Genomic DNA, 22015 nt, shown 5'->3' on the forward strand with positions numbered 1-22015 from the left:
TTAAAGACATGTACAACATACACTAAACATCAGTATACTTTTATATCCCATTCTCTCAAATGGATACACTGTAACACAGTGAACATTCATTTACCTCAGCTCTGCAACTTGAACTTTGCGAAGTTATAACCTCACAGACAGTGGTGTTTGTCTCCATCTGTAGGGGAATTGGGGAATGTGCATGGCAAACCATGCTGACAAGGATTCAGCTTGCCTGTAGATTCAAATACAAACGCACGCTTCAGATTTAATTTGCATTGATTTGTTTTAAACACAAATATACAAAAAAATAAAACTCCATTATATATGGTTAAAGATCGATGAGCATAATTTCATTTTTGAATAAGATCATCTGAAACGCATTAGTAACACAAGGCGGAACTATTGTGTAGGTGTGACGGGGAAGGATTTTCAGGTCGGACTTGGTTGTTGCATTATATTTTCGTGATCAGGAACTGCTCCGGTGAGTGTTTTCTTTCATAAATTAAGCTCTCTGATGTCACTGTATGCAAATAACAGAAGAAACATATTGCTTTATTGAACAAAATGACTTTTATGATGTACCAATGTTAGACATTTAAACGCGAACGTTGTAAACATTACGCTTTAAAGGCCTTGAGAGCTAATGTTAGCCGCGCAGTGCTAACAACAATCAGCGGTGACAGTGAGTTAGCAAGACGGCTAAAGACCGCAGCACAACAACTTCCTTGCTGCTGACAGATACTTTTTATTCTCATTTCCCTTTTTCTGTGAGGTTGTTATGCACCGTGTTTTTTGGACACAGGTTTCTGTTCACCCCACACAGGCACTGCTTGCAGTAGGTCGTGAGAATTCAAGCGAGTGTTAACACTAAGTTAGCTAGTTCGAGGCTTACCATGACGTCATTTCACATTTATCACTAAATATCTGCAAATATTAACGCCTTGATCGAGGAGAAAACCAGCAGGAATTCAGAAACTAAGTTTGTTCTTTGGGTTACAGTCTGCATAATCATCACACCCAGGGTGAAGTCCCCTCATTAGGTCAGGAGGCTGCGAACAAACCACTAACATGTCTAATGTCGACCTGCAACATGGAAATGCAGAATGCAAACCTTTGATCAATCAGGACTTATTTTAAGAAATGACTTTGAACATAGTCATGAGATAGTAAATTCAGTGGAGCTCTCAGCTGGCACGATCATCTTGTCAAATCAAAGCAGCTTATTTAGTGCGCTCTCAAGTGTTTCATATAACAACACAGACATCACACACATTAATCACTGACTTCCTCTTTTCCTTTGGGGAATGAGCATCATCATGGTTATCAAACAAATCTATAATATGGGTATATTATATACTTTTTTGTAAATTCTAGGAAGTGCAATATAGTTAGCAGCACAACATTCAATGTATGTCACCCATATTAAAACATTTCATAATATCAACCACCATATGTATTCGTTGAGCCTCAAAATCTAGGAGTGCTAGTCAAACTGCCACTAACATTGAATGATGAAGACAGATAGAAGTGATAGAATTATTTTTGATATTTCATTTGAAACCCTTTATTTAACACTGATGTATTAAACAAGGGGACATGTTTTATGTGAGTTTGCCTTATTACAAATCAAAGTGAATAAAATGAATAAAATGTTTGAAAAACCCAGTATGACAATGCAAAGTAGGATGTCTCTAAATATGCATTTAGAACCTATCCTATTAATAAAGTTCTCTTTTTTTCAGCAGCAGGTGGAGGGATGAGTCTCTCCCCTGTGATTGGCACAGAAGTGCCAGAAACAGCTAACGGGGTTGTGATACCTGTTGTTTCGGGAAATGGCTCCCATGTTACAGTTTCTGTGAAATGTGCGGGGAGCAGAGCTTCCTGTCCCGAGGAGTCGTCAGAGGACAGCTCCCTCGAACACACAGACAACCATGTGGAAAACAGAGCTTTTGGTGATGGTCACTTGGATACCGAGATGGCCTTTAATGAGAGAATGTCTCATTTATTGTCAGAAGCCAATTGGATGACAGACCGCCCTCACTCCGCAGCCACAAGCACAGGTGACTCGGAGTCGGGATCTATTCCTGAGGCTTTGGATACTGTCAAGTCTCCTGATGCAGTTCTGCTGTGGGACTCAACACACACCAAAGACTCATCACTCACCATCACCACTGACAGACAGCGGACAGAGACTGTAGATGGAAGCACTGACAGTCGAGAGGACGATGAAGATGGAGAGAAGGAGAAACAAGATGAGGAGGATGATGAGAAGAATGAAAAAAAGTGGAGGAATCAGTTTGCAGGAGGAAGGACCCAGGCGGGGGTGAGGGGACTGTAGGATTTTATCTGACAGCTCAGCTTTTTTAAAGCTTGCAGTGCATCATGGGTATAGGAAAAATACCAATCAACATATATAATGAGTAAAATCTCAAGTGAAACCAGAGCAATCAAGGCTATATTGCTAACACTTAACATGATCTACAGCATGTTGTTGAATGACTACATCTGACAGCCAAGTATAATTTGTCAAAGTGAGTTAATTTTAAAGGTGTGGCAAGATCTGTCAAAGGGAATGGTGGTATTTGAGTAATGTGTGGCTCTTGGCTTGTTTTCATAACGATTTGCCAGCGTGATTTATGAAGCAATAATTCAACTTCCCGTTTTCAAACCTTTCCAGTCTACACAGCACTACTCGTCCTCAGCTCCTGGTCCTAGCACGTCCTCTTCCTCTCTTCCACCTCCTCATCTTCCCTCCGATGACGGCCCCTGTCCTCCCCATGTCATGGCCCAAGTCTGGGTTCGCAATGTGAGGGGGATGCAGGATAGCAAGAGCCTGGATGAAATTAGCCAAGCGTGTGGAGGTAAAACTCATATAAAACATATAATGCCTTCTCTTTACTCGCCTGAAATGATTAACAGTAAACCTATAGAAAAGTGTTCATCATATATAAATTAATCTGTGATTAATGGTTGTGTTTTATAACTATTTGACGTATTTTCTCCACAGGCAGTTTGGGAGCCCGGGGAGGCGGCAGAAGTGGCCAATCAGAGGGGCGACGGGCTACAATCTCCTCGGCTCTGGAGCTAGAAGGGACGGTTAGTCAAGAAGGAGACCTGACTCACTTCATCACCAAGAATTTAGAGCAGAAGATAAAGATGAGCTCCAAGCCTAGTCTGGATTGCAGTGACTGTAAGTGTGGAGTTGTACAACCTTTAATTTATAACTGTTATTCATTACCCAATTAGTAGAAGTTTTATCTATTGTTGAACATGAACACACCTGAAATCTTAAATGGACACAATTTAGTTGAAAGCAAGTGTGTGAATTTCCTATACACAATGTGTATACAAATGTTTTTATTTAAGTAATACTGTCTTTAACATGTTCAGGAAATATACAGTATACATGTATGCTCTGTGTGTGGTGATGAAGGCAACATTTATGTCAGCTTTATATTTGAAGGTCAGGAACTTTTTGTATTTATTTCTGTTGAGCCAGGTGTGAGAACCGGCATTTCAGCATGTAGTGCAGGGTTTCTCAATCCTGGTCAGGTGTGTTGGAGCAGGGAAACACCTAAAACTTGCAGGACTGTGGCTCCCCACGACCAGGAGTGAGAACCCCTGATTTAATCCATAGCTTTGGTCATGTTCAAACCATAAGTAATGGATAATCAGTGTTATTAACATATTAAGATAATGAAAGGTTGTGTGTGTTGGACTGATGAAGGCTTACACTTTGTAGTTTTCACAATGCAGCACATTGTTGAACCTGATCCATCCAAGATGTACTTTGATTATCTGCTCTCTGGCTTGATCTGTTCATACTTTACTATCTTTCTTTTACTCTTAATCGTTTCTAAAAAAAGAAAAAGCTAGATTGTAATTCAGCAGGTTCAACAAGTCCACCCTGGCCATTAGCAATCATCTGTCTTGTCAAGTTTTCCAGAGAGAAAGCCAATGACCTGCTGCCCTTCATTCTGAGAAAAAAAAATCCCTTTTGGATTAGAGCATCAGCAAAACTGGCCATTCAATTGAAACTCAGGAGCGCAGTCAGTGTGCCCTCTGTGGCAGTTCATTCCCTCTACCTGCTGATTCAATTAGGATGAATGACTCTCTCACTTTGTTGAGAGTGAAGGGATTTATTCCTGCTGCTCCCCATCAGGAATGTAATCCTGTGCTGGAATGTGGTTTCTTTGGTCCACTGGCCACCCATGTTTTTGTGCATTCCAACATGTGGTGGACTTGTGACACAAATGCATTTTTGGTTAAGAATCATAATTGGTGCAGACAGTCTTTTTATAAGCGCAGGTATTTGATTAATGATTACAATTCCTTTTTGTTCAACAGTTTTCTTGTACAAATATCATGATTCTTGGTGGTTGTCAATCATCAGGGAATTAATCATCAGTTGTTTTTCAGCTCACTAGATATGATGATTAAATAGCTTCAATTAAAACAGCTATTGGTTATTTGGTTCTCTAATTTATAGAACATATGAACCAAAACAATAATCCATTTAAGATAATAATAATAAGTTGCAGTTAAATGATCATATATCATTGATCTAATTTTGTACATATTTCTTACCAGCGGACTGTTCAGGGCCAATCTATCGAAGTCGAGGGTTGTCACGGCGACCAGCCGATATTCCACCCATCGATCCCACTGTTCTGTTGGACCTTCAGAGACACACACAGGACGTGGCACACAGTGTGGAGATGATGACGCGAAGCCTCAATGGAACCATCCAGAATGTGAGTCTTCAACTTTCTGAATTCAAATCAGATCTATTTTTATTTAAGAACGCAACTGTCTCTTATATAGATTCTATCCATCTTTCCTCCTTGTTGTCTCATGCGCACACACACATGCATATTCCTCTGTGTAATTGTGTCTCCATCCAGATGACGGCTCTGAGTGTGGGCTACATCCAGACCTATAGGGACTCGGTGGATAGCCTGGGAGAATCTGTGGACATGAGTATTAAGGTGACACACAACGGCACTGTCAATTAAAAGTCACAAACTTACTGTATATTAGGCCCACAATGGAGTTTTTGTCTAATTAGATTCTATTAATCTCACACATAATGCAGTATTGTCATCAGTCACTTCACTGATGACACCATTGTATTTTGTAAATATATAAAAACAAATGATTGGAATTGTTAGATTTGTGAAAATCTTCTTACTTTAAAGCATTTTCCCCACACCTGCACAGAGATACAGTATGTCATTCTTGCTTTGTTTCTAAAAAGTGACCTGCTTGTAATGTGACTGACGTCTAGCTATATATTAAAGCATCAGCCTTCTTATTGCCTGGCGTATGTTCTTGCCTCCACAGGGCATGTACACGCTGATGGCTCGCTGTGAGGAGTTGGATCGTTCCATGCAGCCCATTCACACTCTTGCTGCACAGATCCGCGACATCAAGCGTACCCTGGACGCTCTGGAGGCCATCTGCAAGTAACCCCGTATGTCTGGTACCGAAAACATCCCAGCTGCAAAGATCTGTCATCAAGCACATCCTGAATGAGGCTGTCGGCAAGTATCTCCACCCCTCTGCAGGTACCGCACACACACTGCAGCGAAGATTAAGTGCACCCTCAGAGTCCTGGAAGCGTTGTTTACTAGGCATGCTGGATTATTGGCGCTCGTAGTCCCTCGGCCTGTCTGTTGTTTGAAGGTGACCATGTATCGTGAGATGAATTGCGGTTGATTTGCTCTCGGGTCTGAGCTTTTTCTCATTTTTGAAAGCGCCCTCACTTCATTTTAACCATTTTGGAGACACTGAAGACGTGGGGGTGGATGCCACGTGTTCCCACTTTACAGGAGGCATTGTGTGTGTGTTGTTATCCGTCCAGCCGGCTTGGGTCTGATTGCACTAACCTCTCCTCCCCATACGGGGGCGACATTGCTCTCTCCGTCGCTCCCTGCCTGCAACGAGAGACCAGACCATACTGCTCTGAAGAGAAGACGATGACTGTTTTGCACAGGAACACAAAGTCCGTTTTTTTAATCTTATGCAACAATGATCAGATTCTTTCACTCCAGTCTAAATTAAGTGGAGCATCACATCCGTCCATAATATGTCAGTCTGCCATTTTAATTATTCCATTTTGTTACGCATGCTTTTTTTTAAACATGGCCTCTCTGTGTCGCTGTGAACTGACCAGCCCAACTCGGGACAGAGGGGTCAAATATAATATCAATATCGGATATTTCTAAAGAGCAATGAGAGAAACCGCTGTGCTTGTCGTCCTCTCATGGTCTCAGACTTCCCATCAATTAAAAATAACGGGTAACCTTTTAATCAAAGAGCTGCCTCTGTCATATGTGTAACTAAGTTAAAGTCTCACTTTGTCTGTCTGTGTCACTGCAAACCAACGTGTTCAGAACATAACCAGGAAAAACTCCCACTGTAGCCTTCACATGGGATTTAAAAATTTGAAGTTTCATTAAAATCATCAACAGATTAAGAAATAGTTTGACTACATATGTAGTTATATGTTGGAAAATCTCTAATAAACTCAGATAAGATAAAGGTTTGTTTCTGAATATTGAACAAGCGCAAACACAAGTTAAGTTGGTGCACAGCATGTGACGATTTTTTATTTAAAATGGAAACAGAATAGTGTTATACATGGGAACGATGGCTAAACAAGGTCAGGCTGCGACCTTGGACTTGTATCTCTTAAGAATTAAATGGAAAGTGAGTATGTTTTAGTTTAAAATATGGTTAATGACCGTAGTGTGGCCTGGCTGTGGCTTCACCAGCCTAAAGCCATGTGCAGTCATTGAGCATTGTACTTGAATTAATGAAGAGACTGTGGAACTTCTGTCCTTGCACTGGTGGGTAGCTGTGTCGTAAATCAATACATGTACTAGATTCTTGCACATGTATCACTGAAGGCAGTTAATGTGTAATCTGGCTTGAATCGTGTTTACTGGCTTCGGTATGAGAGCTTTCTCTTACGGGCTTCTTCAGACGTTTTAGAATATATTATCCTCAAAGTTATATCGGAGTAATGATGACATGATGCTTGACAGATACAGAGTTTGTTTTTATTTTTGTTGTTCTTTTGTGTCAGGGACACAAGGAAATGTCCATGATAGGGAAAAAAAATTGACCTGATCTTTGAATAATCTCAAATTCACTCACTCACAAAACAATGAATCAACCTTAACCGATTGCGCTCAGTCAGCCTTCGGCTAATTACGTTAGAAGAGTATTTCATTGTACACTCTCCAGGAAGGCCGATAACAAGGTGAATGCTGACATTATCATTGTGCCTCCGTATATTAGCGCAATACTGCAAACACAGTAAGTACACATTTTAATTCTATTGAAGCTTAATACAATTAAGTCAGAGTAAGTACAGTACTTGGAGAGTAAGTTTTAATCTTGGCCCTAACGTTGATGCTTAAATCTATTGTATAATGTATTATGTTTAGAAATATTTTCAAAGTGTTGTATGGAATTGAAACTTGGAGCAGCAACGTGACTCTGCGCTGTCTAAACGATCTTTACCTGCAGCTTTGCACCTTTTTAATGTGGTTTTACTACTGTGGGGGAAAATATCACGTTATTGTCCACCCAGAAATCTGTGTCATGTTGCCATGAATTCAAAGCGAGGCGAAAACACAACTTAAATTCATCCCTGACAATATGGATATATACTCAGCTGTACAGATTTAAAAAAATAAATAAAAATAATAATAATAATAATAATTTCAGTCGATTTACTCAATGGGAGATGAAAGGAACTGTCATTTTCTTGTTCATAATATATATAAATGTATGATTAATTCATTTTCTGTTGTACAATCAGTTCAGCACCTGTGTACATATGATCTCTTTCTGTAACTAAAATGATTTAGATACCCTTCGTCTTGAGTGTATATTTTATTGAAAAATAATAAATGAATTTACATGAGCTGCAAAAACAAATGTTGAAGTCTTTTGTACAATAAAGTGCCTGTGGGTGGTGGACGGGGAATAAGCAGCAGACGCACTATAAACAACTCATGAAAATATATATATACATAAATGCTTTGTTGTCGTTTTGGACTAATGTCCTGTATATTTGATATGGATTTATTCAGAGGAGTGAATTAACGTATACTGCATTTTAACCATATTCATATTTAAAGGAACCCCTGCGACCCCTCCTGCGGAGGATAAAGCTGTAGAAAATGGATGGATCGATATTTAAAGGAACCTCGATGTCATGTTGTGAAATAACAGGTGGACATTTTGATTTGGCAGGGCCGTTGACGACATGAGTGGGGTGTATTCGGCCATCGTTCATTTTATTATTAGCTGTAGATGAGATGATTCATCGGGTGAGCTGATGAATCGGGCCAATGTTTGGCATTTTTTAACAATAAGCATTGGTCGATGTATTATATAATTAATCAGCCAATAGAAATCGGACACTCTAAATTGACCGGAGTGTGAGTTGTTTGTCTCTGTGTCCCTGTGATAGACTGGCGACATGTCCCTCGCCAAAACAGCCGAACACATCACATCTTTTTGTTCTCCTCGGATATCATCCATCAGCTGTACTAACTTCTAACTATTGGCAGTGACTGTAAAAAAAAACCAAGCCCAAATCAGTCGACCTCTATCTACATCTGTGTGTGTTCTACTGTTGTGGTTTGACAGAGTGGTGCAGTTTCAGTAGTACTCAGACAGATGGTGCCAGAGAGTTCTGATCTTTTGTTCGACAGCTTAGCAGAGGGGACTTTTTCTATTTCTAGTGATGAACATTATTACAATATTTGCAGGCCGCAATTAACCCGTCCACATGTACTCTATTTTATTAAATTTGATTTATATATGTGACTCTCACATGTCCAACATACACAATTCCCTGTTATTTTAAGAACAACACTTGGTCAAGGTAGATTAAAGGGCTGGTAAAGGGCAGTAATCCATGTCTAGCAAGTCGTACAGATTTTGTTTTATTCCTTCAGAATTTTGATAAATTGTCCCCTTGAAATCCTCTTTAGTGAATATACCATTTTATTGCAGGGTAAATGACTAAATGAGGCCTTTAAAATCATTTTCACACAGCAGAGCATTTGACAAGTCAATAGCAAACTACAAATACAATAAAAGCCTATTGTAGGTTTCAGAGGCGGCTTTCTTGTGTCTGTGACAACTTTCGACTTGATTTGATGTGACAATAAGCCGATATCAGCGCATGGACAGGTTGGTCTTAATCTAGTTTGTAATTTTCCCGGTCAGGGAAAAACATCTTCGAGTTGAGCCTGCAGAGACTGAGAATTGTCAGTGACAGTTTTGTGTACCACCATCTCTTGGCACATCCAGTGATAGGATTATAGACTTTCAGCTTTGGACAGAGAATGTTTTGTGATACTCTCTTCAGGTCACATTTTTAGCTACAGAGCAGCATGTCTGCAGCCAGCAGGGATTCAGTGTCCTGCTCAAGGGCACTTCAGTTAGGCTGTTATAGCCCAGACCTTCCAGATGAAGGCATATTTCACAATTTTAAGGGTCTAGGCACAGACTACCCATCACCAGCAACAGCAGGACAGTCAGGTGTGGGGTACTTGGTGCATCTGTACCACCGTCTGTTGGTCCTTCCATGGACGGCGTTGGACTTGCAGTCCCTGGTGAGCTACTTCCTCTTAACTCAGTCACAGAGGCACCTTTTGCTGTCGAAGCTGTCATGGAAGCAGTCGTGGTTCCCACCACATCTCCACCGTTTTCTTGTACCGATCCCTCAGCAGATACTCCGTCTTTGGGGGACAGCTGGTCTGAGACGTCTCTGTCTGCAGTCTTGTACCACTGGCACTGGAAATCTTTCTTCCACATCTCAGCTGGGTCTGGTTCAGTGTCTGTGTCGGGCTGATCTGTGGCTTTCTCAGCCTCTGCCTAGAAAATAGTAGCAAACAATATCGCCTTAGTTTTGACAGTATTCATACCTAACATCAAAATGACTGATGCTAGCCTAGAAAGCGCTTCATGGGTCTGCTCCCACCTACTTAAATGCTCTCATAAAGGCTTATGTTACCCCTCGACTACATTCATCAATGGATTGTCGTCTGGCTGTGCCAACACCCTGCACAAGACAATCCAGACTCTCTGTGTGTCATTCCACGCTGGTGGAATGCTATCAAATGCTATCAGAACAGGTGCATCCCTGTTTATCTTCAAGAAGCTCTTGAAAACCCAGCTCTTCCAAGAGCATCTTCTGTCCTAGCACTTACCTTACCCCCTACCTCCCCTGCACGCCTTCTGTACTTGGATCCACCTCAGCACTCTCACCCTCTGTCAGTCCACTGTTCATATCTTGTGAATTTATTTCCATGTATTCCATGTTTTTATGTAGCTTATTCCTCCTTTGTAAGTCGCTTTGGATAAAAGACTTAAATGTGAATGTAAAATGACCAATCTAGAGTCTAAAGTGTTGCTCCATATTCAAAAGCAGTGTAGGTTGTGTGTATTTAAGATGTTTATTCATCAGTAGTCATGAGTAAGTGCGTGTTGTGTACAAAATGTCCTTTGAAGCTCTTTGGTGTGCAGATCGTTGTGTTTCTTTTCCCTGCTTCAAATTCCACCTCATGCTTCTCTGTTGTGACTACTGTGCTGTTTAAACAGTGAAGATCTGACAGTTGGAATCAGACCACTGGTTCCCTCCTGGTTTTTCTTTATCAGACGTGACCCAGGATGTGCCGGCTTTTCCACACTTCCACAGGACTTCTTTCTCGTTACACATGCCTTTCATAGAGTTTCATGAAGCAACTTATAATTGGCAGGGAAGGTGAAAAGGTCATCAGGGCTTTTTTTTCTTCTTTTTTCAAACCTCCTAAAAAAGAACCTCATTTTTCTTTTGCCCAGTAGGGTCTGTGATCTTCAGCTTTGTTCAGTGTACATCAGTCAGATGATGAAATATTTCTACGACAGGTCCTGTGTGTAAGAGTTAGTGAGATCTAATGGTGAGGCAGCTCGCAACAAACAGAGAACTCTCCTACACTCACTCCCCAAATGCTTCAGACTACTACAAAGACCTCCACATACCACATACCAGACAGTATAATATCTGGTATAATGTCATTCTTCTTCATGAGCCTCGTAAGCTTCCTCTTAAGAATGTGAAATGCATGCTATGTGTGGTTTGTTGTAAGGCTGTGCAAAGTACATCTAAAAGGCTTATTCTAAAGCAATGAAAACCAAAAGATTTTACATTATTAGACACTTTTATGAACACACTTCAATGTCTGACAATAAACCCTCCGACATGTGACACACTGGACCTTTAAATAGTAGAAATACAGCTCCCAAAATGGCCAGTGTAAGTTAGCTATACACTATATCATAAGAGTTTTGGGGAAAAGCCCAAAGCAAATAGTTGAGTCTTCAGATTTGTTCGTTACTTTCCCATCTATGGGCGTCAAATCAGAAATATTACGTAAGGTTTGGTTTCATGATTGTCTGATCTGGATGACGGTTAAGCTCAACATGTCGTCAATGTTGTCTTCTTCTGATGAGGTAAAAGGGCAGACATAGCTGCACTCCCGGCACATTCTGAGGTCTGAGTGCTTCTAGGCTTTTTGGTTGTGGACGTATTAGAGCTGAAACAATTAATCGATTAATCGGTTTGAAGCTTTTTTCACTATTAAAACAAGATTTCTGATCTGTTTTAAATGTTATTTTAATTTTCTTTGTTCCTTTGCTCCACATAAACAAAGAAATCATTAAAAACTGAATAATTTTGGTTTGTGAACAAAACGAGACGTTCGAGAACATCGTCATTTCCAGGTTTGACAAACACTGATCATGAACATTTTCTTTTATGACATTTTATGGACCAAACCATTAATAGAGAAAATAATTGGCAGATTAATCGACAATGAAAATAATGGTTAGTTGCTGCTCTAGGACGTATTTACAGTCTCTCACCTTTTCCTGCGCTTCAGCTCGGGGTGGCAGGTGGAGGTAGACGGGGCTCTCTGGTTTTTGACGCATGCATCGACCCTTTCCCTGGCACAGAGAAGCTGAGCAGAGTCGCGATGCTGCGGTCACGTTGGTAGCATAGGGTCCCAGGACCTTGCGGACAAACTGTGCCAGGTCCTGACACTCTCTCTGGAAAATGGACAGTCGGTCACTCAGTGAATTGAATTAACTGGTACTGGTCGGGAGATAGAGTTGACAGTAAAATTTTAAAGTGATACATTTTTAATCATGTTTTTGGTCTGCTTTTTTTATGTAGCGGGATGATAGAAAGAAAAGAGCACATTTGATTTCAAACAGGCTTTAAACAAGGTTACATCATAAAACTATTATGCACTGAAAGAGAGAGTGTTATAAACTATAATCACTTCAATTTTGCGTACCTCTGTTTTAGTCTCACTTTTCTCCCAGATGACAACTCCTGCTGTTCCCAGTGCTGCACTTTCTCCTATGGTGTTGACCAGGTCTGTCTGCAGAGAAAAAACATACAGTAAAAGAGTCACAGCGCCATTTTAATCTATATCATTCTTATTCAGTCAAAATGCATGTGGACGAAACAGTTTTTCTTCTTTTTTGAGAGCATTTCCATTCCATTTAAAAGTAAACTGTGTCTACTGATATACTCTTCACAGCTTTTAAAGACAAAAGTAATAAAACGCATTAATAGTTACGATATCCCTAAATATTTACTGAAGAGCCAATGAGTAATCAGTTCTATGAGATACTCCTGGAATCACTGCTTGTCCATTGATCTGCTTTATTTGAGGTTAACAATCCATCTGTGGTGCAACTGGAACTAGAAAAGCACTCGGAGAGCGCGGACCGCCACCAAGGCAGCTCAGCCCCCCAGAAAATAGCAATAAAAATATTGATAGCCCAAAATTCATGGACATTTCCTGAAAATTTCATCCTAATCCATCTGCAACTTTTCGAGTTATGTTGCTGACAGACAGACAAACAGACTCCTAGTGGAGGCCAACAATCACGTGATGTATCAGGTAGTTCCAGGTGTTCTTGTAATTACCTCTGATAAGAAGGTATTAGTTGACATGTAGACACTCTTGACCAACGGAAACACTGGAAGATCAAACTCCATCCCACTCAGAGACGATACTCGCAGTGCTTCCCTTATTTGACTGGATAAATAAAGCCTGGCTCCAGGTGTCCCACTCTGTGAAATCAGAGAGATATGGAAACAAGTAACTTTTCATGCAGATGTGCTTATAGCACCAGTTTTTTCTCTCTCTCTCTCTCTCTCTCTCTCTCTCTCTCTCACACACATAGAGGTTTGCACAGCTACTCTCCTGAGGACACTGCATTAACTTACTAAAAAGATGCATTAACCTTAACCTTAACCTCACCACAATTCAGATCTTAGCCCTTATAGCCAGTTCTTCAGAAATGTGGCTCTGCCTCATTACGATCAGGTTTTGGTCTTGCAGTCCCTGGTGAGCTACTCAGTAGGAATAGACTGATTATCGGCCCGGGCCTATTATTGGCGCCGATATTCTGCATTTTGACGCATATCGGTATCTACCATTTTTTTTTATCTGACAGCCGATAAGAGATCAATTTATTATTTTTTTAATATTTTTTTATTTTATTTTAAAAACTAAAAAAAATTAGCCTGGGAGCTTCCTTCACTGTTTGTTAGAATTATAAAACAAAGATGTATATATAAAAAAAAACCTTTAACATATTGCTAATCTGAAAAGCTGTTTAATAAACGTATGCTTAAAGGCATTTAAACGTTAAAGTTATGTGTTGCTGTTCAAAAATTTAACAAAATAACAAAATTCTGCCAATAATTTCACTTTTAATACAAATGAATATCGGCTCCAAATATTGGTTATCGGTCTCCTTGACTACTCGGTATCGTCCCTGAAAAAAATCATCATCGGTCTACGTCTACTTAAAAGGTCAGGAAACATCATTAAGAGGTAATAAATAAGTGCCTACTCACACACACAAAGAGAGAGAGAAAGGGAAAGTCACGTGTAATATATTTATCTTTCAACGTGACGCTACTCGCCCAGACTGCATCCAGGAAACCTGGAGCTGCCTCCATGTTATTGGCACATGCGGGCACTTAATCAGACAGTTGTTTAGGGAGCACTAGATTTGCTTTGCGTTCTATTGCCGATGCGCGCGTTTTCAATATTGAATGATGGCGTTAATTTAATGGTGAGGAGCCAAAATCGATTGTGCAGCCTTCATTGATCGTCTCACTGAGCTTCATGGTGTTTGCAGCTCTAATCCAACTGTGCACAGCTGCCTTGCTTTACTAGTGCTATGTAGCTCTTGTGAACTCGTTTGACAGTGTTTTTTATAATGTAAGAGGCATTCATTTCTGTTTGTTAGGTCGATACACCACATCTCTTTGAGAACAGAGATGTTTGACTGTTTATTTATAAAAAACAATTTTTGTTGTTCTTTACTGATTTGACTTGTTAATATCAAAAGTTACACAAAACCCAGGAAAGTAGTGTTTCCCACCTGCAGCTTCTCCAGGGCGAGGAGAGGGTAGAGGGCAGAGCTTCGTTTCCACAGCCACAGAAGCTCGTCATTAAGGGCCATCTCCGCAGCAGGGCACTGGCCGGTGTAATTGGCTAACATCATTTGGGCCGGGTCACTGTTGTAGCAGCTGGGGAAAGGGGAGACACCCCATAATGCTTTGGGCCGCAATCTTTTGACCTCCCGTAGAGTCTCCGTCATTACTGACTGGGCTGCTGCCTCGAAGTCCACCTGTGACCAGATCAACAGATCGCCTTTCAGTCCCTCCTCAGATTATTTGAATTTCCACAAGTAACACAATTAGACACTCATTTAAAAAGAATTAGCTGTAATTCCGGTCACTCTGGCTTTATTATGTGTGGATATTGCGACAGATCGTTGAGCATTAATGCTGCATGAAAACAGTGGAGTAACAGATCCAGTAACAAAGGATTTTCCAGGAATTTAAAAGAATACTTAAGCAGTTTCAGAAACAAATGTTGGAGGCTGCGGTCATGTGAGATCATGTGACCATGCATAGTCACTACCACCATTTATATGGGAACCTCACAGATGACAAGAATCTATAGTCACTATATTGTGCACACACTTGTATAATAATCTGTGTCTTTGCATGAAATTACAAATAAATTAAAGCAGAGGTAGCATGGTAAACATTCAAACCTTTTTACTGAAGTGGATTTGGTTCATTTACCAAAAGAATGCCTCAACCCATTTACCTGTAAACGTACACAAGTACTTATTTCCCCCCTTTGTCATTAAATTGTCCAGGTAAACTGCAAATGTACAAAGTTTATCTCATCTCAATATGACATCTTTACTGCATATATAGACTATAGTAATACATGTGTAGCTATAGCCTAATATCAAATTATAACATCAATATCAATTTCTGACTCATGGTTGTGGAGCCCTTTTCTTTATCCTTCTAGTTGCATCACTTAATTGCTTGCCCTTGTTTCCTTTTCCTTTGGCACCTGTTGAAGGTGCCCACTTCAAGACTTTGAAATATCAATTGTCAAAACAATTGCCATCCTTTAGCGTCGTGGTGCTATAGACGTTATGCTACTCATCGAATCTCAGTGGATATTTGCATTTTCCATCAAACTTTGTTGCTTCACTTAAGACAACGCACTTGTGGAGGAGTCATTCATTAACGTTGATTATTTTCTCTCCGCTACAGTCACATTTCCCCTTATCTCTCTTGCATTTTCATATTAGTCCACCCATATACACAGACTTGTGTTCTTCTTCTACCACCTGACATTTTGTATCCCCTCCACCTGACAATTGCTTACCTGTGACCACTTCTCCACCTCCTCTGGAGTCCAGTTGGGAAAGAAATTCTTTAGCAGGTTCCTCGACGCTTCCAGATACATAAGCTGCGTCTCTTTGTTCCTGGACCACTGGGGGACCCATTCTGTCCAGCGCAACACGCCCAACCCGAGATACCTTGGCGCAGGTAGAGTCTGCTCCAAGTCCTGCTGTATCTTCTGAAGGTGGTTGTCTAAGCGCGTGTGCTGCGGTAGCCCGCCGTTGACTGGAGTGTCTTTGTCCACAAAATATGGATATTTGCCAAGCGTGTCCTCGTAAAAGACAGCCACGCGGCCCTCCCGCTCCATCCCAAAAGTTCTGGGATTTGGCCGACCGGAGCAGGATGAGTCAGGGATACCCCAGAAAATTATAAAAGGCTGTCCAGATAGGAGAGGGGGGCTAGCTGGCTGGGGAGGACCAGCTGAGCAGAGGTCAATAAAGGCAGAAAGCAGCACGATGAGGACGGGCACTAAACATGAAGGCTGGATTTTATGAAAGGTTGATGAAAAACTTGTGGCTGATGTTTGAGTCCTGGGATTGTAAGCTGTCAGTTCTGGTTGTGGCTGTGGGTTTGGACGCGACCGCGATTTGGTCCACGCCATTGGAGCAGCCATTTGTCAGGCTCTCACCTCTTCAGGACCTTCACAGCCAATCATGTTCCTGGAAAACAGAGCGGAGGTCAGACAGTCATCAGCATTGCATCGTGAAACTTGCACAGACAAGTTCCTATTGCTTTTGGAAATGCAGCTGCAGAAACTTGGACGCAGCGGTTCTCGCCAACTTTGGCAAACAACGCTAAAAATGTTTCTGTGACATCGTCACACAACAGTAATGAGGACAGACACAGCTCACATAAAGAGCAGCATCAGCAAACAACTCAATTATTAAAGACGTCTATGAAAAAAAGATGGGCTGGGTAAAGAGCCGAGGCACTGCTCTATTCTTAAAGGAGTTGGCAGGAAAGACTTGAACGAGATTTGTTCTTGTTATTATTCTCAACATCACATTCTTGGGGGGATTATATGGAAAAGGTCAGATAAAGAGAGAGGGAGAAGGTATTACAATCTGTACATTATTCATTTTCCCCGTTTGGTGTCAACTGGGATTCCCTCAGTATTTTTTACTGTTTTTGCAGTTTTGCCTCGTTACTCAGGTTTTTTGGCAGTACACACATACCAATTTATACCACATATCTGAAATATACTGTTTAGATTTAAAATATAGTTAAAATGTTGATCAGTGTTTATCAAACCTGGAACCTAGTTTGAATGATTTTTTTTGTCAAATGGAGAAAAGAAACCAGACAATACTCACATTTAAGAAGCTAAAAAAATCACAAAGCTTGTATTAATTGTTAAAAAAAACAAACAAAAAAAAACCTCTCTAAAATCGATGAATTCATCGTTGCAGCCCTACTGGTTACCTAAATGTTTCACGAATATTACATGATACCAAAAAAAATCATTAAAAAAAGATTTTTAATATATAGTGCTGGGCACTATACGCCGCATGACGTGTTTCCATAGCAACTAACCGGAAAAAGACACAAGTGACGTCATGTGACTCCCGATTGTTAAAATGAGTCTCTAAAGTAACGCTAAACTTTAAAAACAGAGGCACACATACGCAGTAGACGACATCATTCATATTTTATAGTGTCCCTGTTGAAGGATAGAGATACAAAGGTAAAAAAAAAAGAATGTGCAGCAACTACATTTCTAGTCCTAAAACCAAATTCTCTTTCATTATGACAGTGTGATGAATATGTGCGTCTCTGAACTGACAAACTGTCTCTTTCTTTGCAAAAGAGTGTTCGTGAAGATCTCATCCAAGAGCTTTCTTCACTTCAGTTGTTTTGAAATCACCTGGATGACTGAAAACCTTCACAGACATGCTCAATAAATATGTATCTCGTCAATTTGCAAAATCTCGTAACTGTGCGTGTGTAAGTTCAGTGAACTGCATGTGATTCCCATTCGTTGCTTCTGAAGCAAAACTTTTGATCTTTACAAACCTGTTCACGCACATCTTTAGGTCACTTTAAAGACTCTTTTAAGCCCCCTTTCCACCTATTGTCTGGTCTCACCTTGGCATGGCACGATTTAGGTTGGTTTTCCACTACAATATAGTAGCTACTCAACATGTGCGGAGTCTTCGCTGTGACTTTGGTTTACACGTACAAACGAGTGACTAGTGACTTGTAAAGCAGTTGTTTTCAGTGTTACTGAATCATTAGAATTAGTTCATCAATAATACCTGCTCCATGTCCGGAGCACAGACTCCGTCTGACAAAGCCTCTGGACTGAAATACAGCTGCAGGGTTTGTGATGACGCCACAGGAGCCAGGCTCACTAAATACACCAGAGTCCTGTGTTAATTATTGAGATTTTAGAGATTTCCCTGGTAATTGTTGGAGATTAACCCACATATCCAGGAGTGTTAAGTCTTTTTAACTGATCTACTGATCGATTCTTGTGTCGGACATCTTGCATCTTGCCCTCTTCCTGTGACGGCACTCCGACCAATCAGTGGCCGACACTCTGGTGACGTCACGCATAGTATTTTCTCTGCTCACTTGGAACTTTCCCAGAGCAGGTACTAAAAAAAATAAAAGCACCGTCGCTACACTCTTAGAAATAAGGGTTCCAAAAGTGTTCTTCCACAAGGGCTGAGGTTCTACATGGAACCATTTGTTTTTCATGGGTTCTTGGTAACAGTAATGGTTCCAGTAAGGAACCAGTTTTGATCCAGAGAACCCTTTAAAACCCCTTTCCTGAATAAAGTGTTTCAAAGGGGTTCTTCGGGTTCTCCTATGAGGACAACCCGAAGAACCTTATATGGTTCTACTTAACACTTTTATTTCTAAGAGTGTAGTGGAAAACGAGCCTATGGAAACACGGCATTAGTGTTGTTTTCAATTCAACCACAAAAAAGATTTTCAATTATTTTACTGTACAATACTATCTGTAAAAATATTATGTCAGTCATGTTTTATAAATGACCAAGTCGGAACAAGGGTCTTTATTCATGGAGTCTAAAAACATGCAATACGGGGATTAGGTAAATTGGACACTCTAAATGACCCCGTCTATCGCCCTGTCAGCTGAGATTGGCACAGCTCCCCCTGCCACCCTCATGTGGAGAATAAAGCGGTAGAAGACGGATGGATGTTTTATAAATGTGTCATAAAATTATAACAACATGAAAATATTGGCAGGTTTGAGGAGTGTTTGTTCTTAGGGACGGAAATCTACATTTAATCCAGTGCTATTTTATTTCACCTATGTTAGATCCATAAAGCAGCTTCATTCAAGTGTGTCAAGTATTTTTTTACTGCACTGTTGCTCCAACTACGTTTATCTCAGACTGGGAAATGCTAATGTGAACATATAGACACATTTGTCACACTAGTTCCACACAATTAACATCATGAGTCATGGTTAATGTCCCCTCACTGCTGTGAGATGACACACAGTGTCCACTGTGACCACCGTGTGCGTCACACGGCTAATCCAGATAATAATGAACATAGTGCTAATAAATGTCAGCAGTACATTCAGGCCAGTTTAAACAGCTGGAGAATGTGCCAGACGTTATTATTTAACGACTCCACGCTTTAGTGACTGATTCTACTGTGTGACATTGAGCTGAAAGTACAGTTAGGGTGTTCTTTTGGAGTTTAAACAAAAAAGAATTGGAACCACCAGCAACTTTAAATGCATCAATAATTTAATAGCTAAGCAGCAGCAGCAGCAGCAGAGACCGTAAAACTGACTTTGAAGTTGAGCACTGCAGTGTTTTCCTGCCAGTGTGTTCTCCTGGAGCTTTAGACTGTGTGTACTGAGATGATGGGAAATGTTCAAATGTGGTGATAAAAAAATATCAAGGCAGATGGGGGTGCGGTTTGTCATGAAAAAAACCCTTTTTTCTTTTTTTTTGTTGAAAAGACAGAAAATCTTCTGCCGTTATCTCTTTGATGCAAAACAGTTTTTGGGGGGAATAGAAGGTGAGAACACCGTCTTCTGTAATAATCTTTAATCTCAAGATATGACAATCTAGATTTTTTTGTGTGTCGATGTAAAATACAAAAATACAGCAGTGGAACAGACGCTGTTTGAAATAAAGTTCTAACTCTGTAGCAGAGCGACACAAGCCATTTTCCACATAATGCTGATTAAGCCGAGCGGCTCCACACGACTCGAGATCTCATCTTACCCGGTGACATTCCCACGCTGCACACAGGAAGTGATTTCTTTTAGGTCAAGAGGCAACAGCAACAACTGCTCTTGTAAAGCAAGACATTTGCCAACAAGAGTATGACGGAAAACACAAAGACGATTAGTTAACCAGAACTTCATTTTAAACAGGTGTTATTCAACAATGCTTATGCGAAAACCTGGTAGTAAAATACAGGAATGTATTTGCTGACGCAAAATAATCTTCTGTGACTCAACTCGGATGCTTTACATCACATGTGTCAAACTCAAGGCCCGGGGGCCAGATGTGGCCCACCACGTCATTTTATTTGGCCCGCGAGTGATTAATTGGTCTTAAAAATCTGTGTTAAAATAGGTCTAAAGTAGGTCTAAGGCATACATTGACCATAAACTACATTTCCTGCCACTAGATCGCAGTGTATCATTGTATACGCATCATGCGACGAGTGAAATTGAGATCGAGACTGTGATCGCAGCAGAATGTGTTCACAAAAGTCACAACCAAAAAACGATGAGGCAGTGAAAGCTCGCTTTATTGTGGCTGAAGAAATCCCCCGTGCTTCAAAGTCTTTTTCTGAGGGTGTGTTTTTGAAGCAGTGCATGCTGAAGGTGTGTGAGCAGGTTCTGCCCTGACCAGATACAGACTTTTAAAACTGTTAGTTTGTCAAGAAACACCATCGCGGACTAAGTTACATCTATAATGCATCATATTTGTAACTTAAATAAGTAATAAATACAGAAAGTTATTTAGCAATATGTTAAAGAGTAGTTACCTTTATTTTACCTTATATTTGGTTACATTTATTCTGTATGACAGTTACATCTGGCCCTTTGAGGGTAACCATTATGCTGATGTGGCCCTCAGTGAAAATGAGTTTGACACCCCTGCTTTACATGATATGGCTGTTGTGAAATAACAGCTTGTGTTGGCTCCCTGTACCTTGTAATTATTCATTAAAGGCACATTTGTTACTCCCTTGTTTCCTCCTCCTCCTCCTCCTCCTCCATACTTGCTCGTGTGTTTCCTTAATCCTCCGTACCATCAGAGCACTGACACAATAATAACCTGTGGACTGTAATGTTAAGTGCCTTTAAACCATAATATCCCAAAAGTCAAGATTTTTATGATTTCAAGTGTCCTTTACAGTTTTCCACCACTATTATTACTGTTCATCAGTAACCATATTCCATGACCTGGTCTTTAACTGCTTCTTTTGTATGCCAGTGGCTGTAATCCAATAATACTGTATGTAATCCCACACTTGCTGGTAGTAGTGAATGGTAAACGTGATAACTGGCTAATCTGGTCAGACTAAGCCTCTGGTCTGTGTTTACTCCTCTGTCTGGGCACAGGCTGATCTTGAGCCCAACGCCTCCACAGCTCAGAGCAAAGAAAAAAAGAAAGACTCTTCAGAAGGAGCCTCTAATGTCAGCCTGTTACTCTGAGGTTATTTTCTAATTCCAGCGTTACTAATTATAGTTATTTCATTTTTTCCTAATGATGTTTCTTCACTTCATTTGTCTCATTCTCTCCCATAATTGCCACCATGCTGTGCCAAGGACAAGGAAAGAAAGGAGGGAAATGAAATCTATTCATTTTAAACTGCTGGGATTTTGATTTGATCTCATCGCTGTTTAAAAAAAAAATAAAAACTCAGATGCTCATTTATGTCAACACTGCAGATTCACTGCTGCACACACTGATATATGAGAACCCAACATGGACCATAGTACAGGACGACACATTTGCTTTCTTGTGTTTGCTATCGAACTCTATAAAAACTTCAAAAAAAATTAATGAAAAAATGCATTAAGTTTTGCTGCAGAAGTGAGATTAAGAGGATTCAGGAGGATTCAGTGTGGAGTTGATGGCACCGTATGGGCGATATTCAGGGAGGATACAGGTTAAAGGACTCATATTATACCCTATTTCTCCAAGTTAACCTAGTTCCCTGGTGTCCTAATGAACATGTCTGTGACCTTTGGTCAAAATACCATAAGGATGA

The 22015-nt window shown here is 40.5% G+C and overlaps 2 protein-coding genes across 4 annotated transcripts; one reads left to right on the forward strand and one right to left on the reverse strand.

Annotated features, from left to right (window-relative positions):
* The first annotated feature begins 421 nt into the window (after positions 1-421).
* On the forward strand, positions 422-7856 carry borcs6 (BLOC-1 related complex subunit 6). Of its 3 annotated transcripts, XR_014592929.1 has the most exons (8): positions 436-463; positions 1728-2305; positions 2660-2843; positions 2990-3172; positions 4573-4736; positions 4887-4970; positions 5326-6719; positions 6759-7856. XR_014592929.1 is itself a non-coding variant. In XM_083895108.1 (7 exons), the coding sequence occupies exons 2-7, from the start codon at positions 1739-1741 to the stop codon at positions 5449-5451; spliced, it is 1308 nt and encodes a 435-aa protein (XP_083751234.1). In that variant the 5' UTR covers positions 422-463; positions 1725-1738; the 3' UTR covers positions 5452-7856. The 3 variants fall into 3 exon arrangements, 2 of the variants coding, with proteins under 2 accessions (XP_083751234.1, XP_083751233.1); XM_083895108.1 differs by having other exon boundaries at positions 422-463; positions 1725-2305; positions 5326-7856; XM_083895107.1 differs by having other exon boundaries at positions 5326-7856.
* A 1642-nt stretch (positions 7857-9498) lies between these two features.
* On the reverse strand, positions 9499-16406 carry LOC310932145 (hyaluronidase-2; the record flags this gene model as incomplete). Its single annotated transcript, XM_083895438.1, has 6 exons — positions 9499-9885; positions 11914-12096; positions 12348-12434; positions 12989-13135; positions 14461-14709; positions 15777-16406. The coding sequence occupies 6 exons, from the start codon at positions 16404-16406 to the stop codon at positions 9499-9501; spliced, it is 1683 nt and encodes a 560-aa protein (XP_083751564.1).
* Between the last annotated feature and the right edge of the window lie 5609 nt (positions 16407-22015).

Source organism: Microchirus variegatus, assembly GCF_963457635.1.
Source record: "Microchirus variegatus genome assembly, chromosome: 9".
Classification (NCBI taxonomy): domain Eukaryota; kingdom Metazoa; phylum Chordata; class Actinopteri; order Pleuronectiformes; family Soleidae; genus Microchirus; species Microchirus variegatus.